Here is an 8,505-nt window from a genome sequence, read left to right as displayed (position 1 = left end):
CCGGGTTGTGGACGGGAGATCATAGGTGAGCGAACGCGATGTGGTTGACATTATTGACGAGGCATGGAGGTGCGACGATGGTAGGCGCAAATGCAATGGGCAAACCGGAGTGGCGACCATGGCAAGCGCCCCCAGCATTCGGTGGAGACGTGCCGAACGCAGCAGCAGCCCGAGCGTCGTTGAGGCCGGCACGCAATGCCTCAAGGTCAACCGGTTGGGAAAGTGGTGGAGGAGCGGGGGAAGGGTAGGCTGTGGCGTCTGTTGAGGCTGGGAGCGAAATGATGCGAGCAACCGGGATGACGAGGAGAGGTGCGGCTGGGCCGTTTCCGGCACGGGGCCAAGGTGTAGTGACTGTGGGGAGGCGGGTAGGGGTAGTTGCAGATGGGTTAGCCATGGCAGTCGGCTGTTGTGAGGAGCTTGAGAGAGAGAATGCTGGGTTGGCGGCTGGATTTTGTGGAAGGCGAGCGAAGAAAGGGAGGAGGCAGACGGCACAGCAGCGGCTGCCTTTGTGTCCAGAGCACCAACAGCGAGCGCACCGGAGAGGATCCCGACAGGACTGGACTTGGTGATCCAGCGCAAGGCAGCGAAAGCAGCGGCGTTTAGAGTGGAGAGGTGAGGGCAGGCGTTGGTGTGGAGTGTGGTAGAATGCGTTGCATGCAGTACTTATAGGATAGCCGGAGTGGGGTGAGAGTGCATGTTGGGAGGAGGAGAGGAGAGCGTCCCGATAGGACATGTGTGGAGAGGAGCTAGCTAATGGTGGCGTCATGCATGTGGTCAAAAGGCCGGCCGTGTCTCTGTTGTTGGATGTAGATGGCAGTGGATGCAGTTGGGCAGGGCATGGATGAGTCATGGTTGACGCCAGGCTTGGGTGGATTCGCTTCTGCCCATAATCTTGGGGCTCCGGATGCGCGGGCATGCATGCAGGTGAGGGTGGCCGGTCTACTCGTAGCGCGTGGATCATGGTGGGGGGCCCAGGCATAGAGAGGCGAGGTGCATGGGCCGGCTCCACCGAGGGGAAAGTAGAGGGCAGGTGGGAGTTGCTGTGTGTATGTGAGCCGGGGTTCACGGGTTGTAGCTTAGGGATGGGTGGGTCGATTTTGTCTGTAAGTAGATCGTGTGAAAGGCTCCGTCCCTCGTTTTCAGCGTTGGTCAAAAGTATAGAGGCCGAGTGGGTGCATGCAGTGGATGTGGGGTGGTGGCAGGTAGCTGTTGGGGACATGTCGGATGTGATAGTGCAGGCATCGATTTGACCGTTGTGTATTTGGGTGTGTTCCCGGTTGCGGTCGTTGTTTGGAGAGGAGCGTTGCATGCATAGTGTGGAGGGGTGTGGGCCGAGTATGGAGGTAGGCATAGTATGTTTTCCTGCCAAATTTGGCTCGATCATGGCCGGTCCGCGTGTTTGGAGTAGGAGCTGCTCATGAGCAGTGGCGGTGGAAAGTTGGTCAAAGAAGAGGAGAGAGAAGCATTTGAAAACCAACGGCGAGCTCTTTAGGATTTCAAATCTAACCTCTTTGGTTATGACCGAGGAGCGGAACACAAAGTGTGACAACTTAGCTACTTGGAAAACTGGTTTTACCGAGAAGTAGTGGTCTAGAGCATTTGTGATGAGCATAGAATTTGGGTTAACACTATTTGAATGGCATAGGATCCAAAAAGAGACCGTTGGAGCATGTCTAGGCTGGAAAATATGACGTGTGATCTCGCTGTGGTACATGCTTAGAAGCCGGTTAAAGAATTTTAATCCATGACGGAAAGGCCTAACCTCTTTTGGCGCGTCAAGCGGCGGTGTTGTCGTTTCCGGCAGGGTTCCCGAGGCTTGAAGGAACGCGGGCTGAGCAGCCACCACCGAAGGTGATTGTTGGCTGATGGCGCACGATCGTCGGGGCGAGGCGGGGCGGCACGGAGCATTGTCGACGGAGGCGGTTGAGTTGAGGATGATGACCGTTGCAAAGAAGAAGGGTGTCGAGACGGGAGAGCAAGCGGCAATGGAAGCCTGCGCGTCCTTCGAGGTGACACAGAAGGAGAACGCAGAAGTGGATAGCTTTTGGACATCAAAGGTTTTTGCCCTGCCCCCAAACCTAGTTTGAAGCAGAGCAGCGACGAGGAAGCAGTCGAGGGGGAGGCGACAGTTGTGAAAAAATATGATGGTATCGTGTTTTTTTGTCAAGGCATGACGAGGTGGTGAGACCATGGAGCGTTTTGCCTGCCATAGGTCAGCTTGAAATGAGAGACCAACCTTGAAGTCAAGACAAAGTGTGTGGGAGATGAAACGGAAGGCGTGTTGCAGGCGATCGCCGATGTCGAGTGTGGGTGGGGCGACGGGCATGAGTGCAGGCGTTTGGCATGGCGATGGAGCGGGAGGCGAGGGTAGGAGGCGAGGAGCAATGGAGGCGGGGGAGTCTCTGTCAGCATCCGCGGGCGGGCAGACGAAGAAGGAGATGTGGATGTGGGGCGACGCGATTTCCCTCTCCCGGAGGATAGCAAGGGCGACCGGGGTCGAGGAGACGGTGAAGCGGAATTCCGAAGGCGATAGCTGGAGGACCATGAACATGTCGGACTGACCGCCCAGGCAACCTTGGAGGTAGCATGCAAGCATGAGGCAGTCAATCTCCATGACGGCACGCTCAATTTTGACAGCGAGGTGGATGCCGGAGCATTTGTGGCGGAATGGAGTGATGGGCTGCAAGATGGCAGACCAAACCTGATCCTCAAAATCAGCAGCCATGGCGTTCCCCACGCCAAGAGCGGCGCGGACCGCAGTCTGAACCGGAGAGTCATCGCACCAGATGTCCGGCGGGAGCGGCTGCGGGGTGAAGGTGGCTACTGGAAGAGTCGCTGGAGTTGGGATCAGAGGTGGCCGGAGTTGGGGAGGAGGCGGTGGAGCGGCAGGAGGTGGGAGCGGGGGCAGAGCGGGAGCCATCAAAAACCTATTAGATGGAATTGATCGTGGGGTGCAGGTTATCCTGTGTATATTTTGTGGTGTGGTTATAGGAGAATTCATGTTTGCTTTTTTAATAGTAACTATAGATATAGATGTATATTATAGATACCATAGCATACCATACACGGTTTGAACCAAGATGAAATTTCCACATCAAAGTAGGCAAATTGTAAACAAACGAAAACTTAAACCCAGATGAATTCGGGCGCTCCTCCAACGACCAAGTGAGCTAGTTAAACTAGACTCAGTTAATGTATACACGGTGGAAGTTGGCCATCTTATTATATATTCTGCAAAGGTAGCGGGGCGACCGGCTGGGCTTAGTGCTGTCCAGGCAGCTTGTCCTTGATCTTGTCCATGATGCTCTTGTTCTCACCGGTGCCGTCAGTGCCGGTGTGTCCCGACTTCCCGTAGTTGCCATCGGTGGTGGCCGTGGTGGCATGCGTCTCCGAGCCGGTCATTCCAGTGGTGTGCTGGGGGCCACCGTGGCCACCGGGGAGCTTCTCCTTGATGTTCTCGATGACGCCCTTCTTCTCGCTGGTGCCGGTGCCTGTGCCGGTAACTCCGGCGCCGTGTCCCTGCTGCCCGTATGTACCACCGGTGGTCTGCTGGTGATCACCGTGGCCACCGGGGAGCTTCTCCGTGATGCTCTCCACGACGCCCTTGTTCTCGCCTGCGCCGCGCCCCTGGTGCTCCATCTTGCGCTCAACTTGTCCCTCGGGAAATCTGACACTGGTTCTGCTGTTTGGTTGTGTGAGGAAGGTGGCTGTGTAAAGCAAGTGCATCACGAGGCACTATTTATAGGCCGTTGGAGGGTGGAGAAAGCACCACGTGTGCTCTTGTGAGTGGATGGGCAGGTGACTGCCGACTAGCTCATAAAGTGGGGCGGTTAGATGGACGAATCGCCGCGGCATGCAGTGCAGGGCGTGACGTGTGCTTGCGTGAGTGGCTGCCGACTAGACCATAAAGAGGAGTCGGGCCTCCAAGGCGGGGGCCGCACTTGTTTTTTTTTTCTTACTTTTATAATTTGCCACAACATGTCTCGCTGACAGGTGATGGTCAGTGTGGCAAATAATGAAGGATTTAAAATATCACCCTCTAAGGCACAGGGTGCGTCCCCGTGCAAACCATATTTTTGTAACGCGCCGGATATTTTTCATAGATCTTCCAAAAAAATTGGTTGCATAATGTCTATGGACTGCATGAGTGCTAAAGAAAAATATGTACATATAAAATTCCAGCAGGGTCGACCCCTATTAATTTCTTTACTGTATTCTTTCACAATTGTCCTCGGCACCTCGAGTATTACTTCGTCGAGTGAAATTCCGCATCAGTTATTCCCCGTCACAAACATTAATAATATGAATAATTCCACATTGAGTTAAATAAATAATAATCATATATTGAATAAATGTTGAAAGCCAAATAAATATCGAACAACGAAATCTAACAAATCATGGCGACCTATCATTGATTGTCGACATTTAAATGCTCTCACTATCAAAGGTAAGTACCCACTGCCAGTAATTGACGAACTTTTGGATGAATTAGCCGGTGCAAAGTGGTTCTCGAAGTTGGATTTACGGGCCGGCTACCATGAGATTCGCTTAGCCCTGGGGAGGTGTTCCAAACACTTGACGGGCATTATGAATTTTGTGGCAATGGCGTATGGATTGACGGGGGCTCCGGTGCCACAAAATTCCAGTAGGCGATGAATGCGTCCTTGGCACCGGTGCTACGCAAATTTGCGCTGGTCTTTCTCGATAACATACTCGTATACAACGGCGCGTAAGAAGAACACTTTTTTAGGCTAACACACACTTACTCTTTATTGCTCAATAATGTTTAGAGGAATACAATTGATAGGAGGTTGCAAAAGCCATAAATGACGGCCTGTAGATAAACTAAGCGCATGTTTAGCGAGGCTATGTACCTCCAGATTCGAGGCTCGTAAAAAGAACACTTGGTTCATCGATATTCTTCGCAAAGACAAATGGCAAGTTAAGCCGCCGGAATGCGCCTTTGCACAATCTCAAATTGCATACCTTGGCCATGTCATATCAGCTACTCCCTCCATTCCGATTTACTCGTCGTGGTTTTAGTTCAAATTTCCGGAGGGAGTACTTGAGTTTCCAGAGACGAATTGAAGATTGACACAATTCGCTCGTGGCCCCAGCCTGCTAACCTAAAGGAATTACACGGATTTCCGGGATTAACCGGGTATTATCGCAAATTCATCCGCCAGTATGCCGTTATTAGCCAGCCCCTCACCGCTCTGCTGAAAAAGGGAGCTGTGTTCGTGTGGGCTGATGAAAACCCCACAACACCGACCATGCCCAAGCCAAAGTCTAAGAGCACCTCTGGTAGAACCCAATCAAACTTTTAAAATCCCAAAAGGTGACATTTTGTGGATGTAAGGTTGTCTAACCCATTCTAAAAGACTCTTAACAAGTCCCCAAAAAACCAAAAAATATTGGGGAAAATCAAGAAAGTCCTCATCTCCCGAAATATATTAGACATTATAGAATCTCAATTCTTATTTACCAATACATTATTTGGTGGGAGGAAGCTTTCTTCTATAACCACCATCTCTAGCTGCCGCCAGTCATCGTCGACGAGATCTCTAGCTACATGGCCGGCATTGGCGAGACATCGGCCCCATCGACTACATCATGCCATTCCTGGTTCTGCATCATCTATCTCTCCGCCTCCCTAATTTCCTCCCGCCGCCCCCACTTCCCACCACAGAAACTGGACCTCGTGGCTTCATTCATCACCCCCAGCCTAGGCGCACCTCCCTCATGGGTCCTAGCCTCTGCTCCTCACATCTTCCCAGACAACTCGCGAGCCGCTACGTCCTTGAGCGTCGGTGCTGCCAGGAATCGATTTGTGGCATCTCTTTGTCTCCCTCACGCTCTCCCTTCGACCTCTGTGGCGTTCATGGTGAACTCCCGTCAGCCACCATGCTCTCTGCAATGCGAGCAGAGACGGTGTTTGACAAAATGGTTAGTAGCCACTTTTTTTCCTTTTACATGTAGTAACGTGGAAACATAGTTAAAGGTGGCTTTTGAAGCTTGAACTGTCACTATTTTGATTCTTTCGAGCTTAAAAATGGCTCCATGCGTGCATGTGGTGAAGTTGAAAAAGGAGAGCGTTGAGAGAGCTGGTTGAGAGGGCCACCGCGCCTGACTCGACCCCCTATCTTCTCCAGCAGCGTCGCCAATCGAAGTAAAGAAGGGAGAGGTGTGCGGCATAGTCATGTACATAGCGTGTCTAGGTCTAGGTTGTGTCCTGTTTGTGTGGCGCTTGGCAATATATCGATATGGAGTGCACAGTTGTCCCAGGAAAGCAACGATGGGTGGCTTACGATGGGGGCGACCTGGTGGCATTGGCAAGGAGGTCATCGTTGTTGTGGAGCTCATTGCCGGCAACTGCACCAATAAGCTCGCTTGTATGAGTCCTCTAGAGGTGCTCCGTCCACTTTCTCGCTTCGAAAGTCACGAGGTGGTGGAGTTGAAGTTGGGAAGAGATGCAGGTCTGACCGGGTTCGTGCTCAAACCCGGTGGCTGCTTGAGAGTGTCTACGACGCTAACCATTGCGCCTGGCTGTCGACCGGCTCCACCACGCCATGACATGGTCAAAGGACGCTCGTTCAACAACCTCCCTGCCATGGAGCCAAAAGTATTGCAATGCTTCTTCTTGAAGGAGTCTGCAACGAGGTGTCATGGAGGCATGTCCAGTCCCAAGTAAGTCCCTGGCGACGACAAGGTTGTATAGGAGAAGAAGAAGCTAGGGACCCGATTGTGTTTTCTATGTGGGTGTTGGGGTCTCCTATGAAAGAATCACATGGCAGTTTTTTCTTGGAGGGTCTTAACTACTAACGCAGCATCGGGCTCCTTTTCTTGAAGAAAAAAAAAAGGTTTCCTAGAGCTCACTCGCTCCCAGCACAAGATTTATCCCCAATCCAAACCGTCGATCCCCTTCCTCCAGACTGTTAAACACCGTACGTGTACACTTGATGTAACGACCTCTCCCTAGTCTGTAGGCACGTCCTTCTGTTACGGACTGCATGCACCTGCGTGTGCCCCTGCTATCCCTTCTGTTACGGACTGCATGCACCTGCGTGTGCCCCTGCTACCGCTGCGCTCTCTCCCTCTCTCTTCTACTTATGTAACAGTTCAGATCAGATGTAATACAAGAGATATACGAGAGAGTTGACCCATCTATCTTGGTAATCAGAGCCATGTCCGGCACAACGGCTAGCACCGCGCCGGCAATGTCTTCGCCTACCCTCCCTCCCGCCTCCTCCGACACCTCGCCGGCGCTTCACTCCACTGCCGCCGGCGCCATCACTTCCTTCGCCCCTCCCATGGTTTCTCTCCCTCCCCTCACAGTTCACAACTGCAACATCTCCTCCTACATCCGCTTCTTTCTTGACCCTGCCCAAAACAATTACCACCGCTGGAGGACGATCTTCCGGTCTGTCGCTGCCAAGTATAATGGGCTCGCTCACATCGACGAGAGCGCCAACCCCGACACCACCGATCCCGAATGGCGCCGGGCGGACATCTCCGTCCTCCTGTGGTTTCATGCCACTGTCGTCGACACCCTCCTCGACGTCGTCATGCCCGATGACGCCACCGCCCTCGACGTCTGGACGCGCATCGAGCGCTACTTCCTCGCCAACCGCGCCTCTCGTGGGATCCATCTCCGTCGGCAGTTCAACAACCAACAGCAGGGCGACATGTCCATCGCCGAGTACACTCGCCGACTTAAGATCCTCGCCACCGCCATCGGCGACTGTGGTAAGCGCCTGTCCGATGATGATCTCACCACGCAGCTTCTTCATGGCCTTGCCAAGCCGTTCCACGCCATCGGCGACAACATCGGCGACACGGTGCCCCTCCCCGACTTCGAGACCGCCGTCTCTCGGCTCTCTGCGGCCGAGGAGAAGATGCAGCAACGGGCCCTGCTTGAGGGCACCTCGGCCCTTGTCATCCATGGTGGACTAGGCGACTCCTCTTCCTCGACTGGTGCTCGCAGCATCAACCCCTCCGGTGGTGCTCGCGGCGTCCCCGGCAACTCCTCTGGACATGGCGGCCCTGATTCCTCTGCTGGTTCCGTGCCCGGCGGCGGCCAGGGCTCTGCTGGCCCCGGTGGAGGAGGCCAAGGTGGCGGCGGCCAAGGCGGCGGTGGGCAAGGCACCGGCGGCTACGGGCGTGGCCGCGGCCGAGGGCGCGGTCGCGGCGACAGCGGGCGTGCACCGCCCCAGCCTGCTGCCATCACTCCATGGATGGGCTATTTTGCGCCCTATGGGGCGGCTCTACCTCGCCCGGCGTGGGTGCCACCGAACGCCGCTGGTGTGCTCGGCCCTCGTCCCGCCGCTCCCACGCAGGCGTATCCGGTTATGTACTCCGGCCCGACGCCCTTCCCTGCTGCTGCACCTGCCCCTGGATCGGGGTCCTACACCACGCTCGGGCCCTTTGCTGCTGCCCCGTATGCGACTCCTGGATCGGCAAACTACCCCACGCCGGCGCCCTTTCCTGCTGCTCCAACACTGCTGC

General features: G+C 54.4%; 1 protein-coding gene across 1 annotated transcript; it reads right to left on the bottom strand.

The window, feature by feature from the left end:
* Positions 1-3,021: 3,021 nt before the first annotated feature.
* LOC119340493 (cold-shock protein CS120-like) lies at positions 3,022-3,694 on the bottom strand. Its single transcript, XM_037612413.1, has one exon. It carries the CDS (start codon positions 3,637-3,639, stop codon positions 3,262-3,264), a length of 378 nt encoding a protein of 125 aa, XP_037468310.1. The 5' UTR covers positions 3,640-3,694; the 3' UTR covers positions 3,022-3,261.
* Positions 3,695-8,505: the final 4,811 nt, after the last annotated feature.

This window comes from Triticum dicoccoides, chromosome 7B (assembly GCF_002162155.2).
Source record: "Triticum dicoccoides isolate Atlit2015 ecotype Zavitan chromosome 7B, WEW_v2.0, whole genome shotgun sequence".
Lineage (NCBI taxonomy): Eukaryota > Viridiplantae > Streptophyta > Magnoliopsida > Poales > Poaceae > Triticum > Triticum dicoccoides.
This window is presented reverse-complemented; position numbering and strand designations above follow the sequence as displayed.

What these genes read in the sequence shown, in the direction of transcription:
- LOC119340493 (XM_037612413.1), bottom strand. Translation starts at nt 3,639, where the DNA reads ATGGAGCACCAGGGGCGCGGCGCAGGCGAGAACAAGGGCGTCGTGGAG.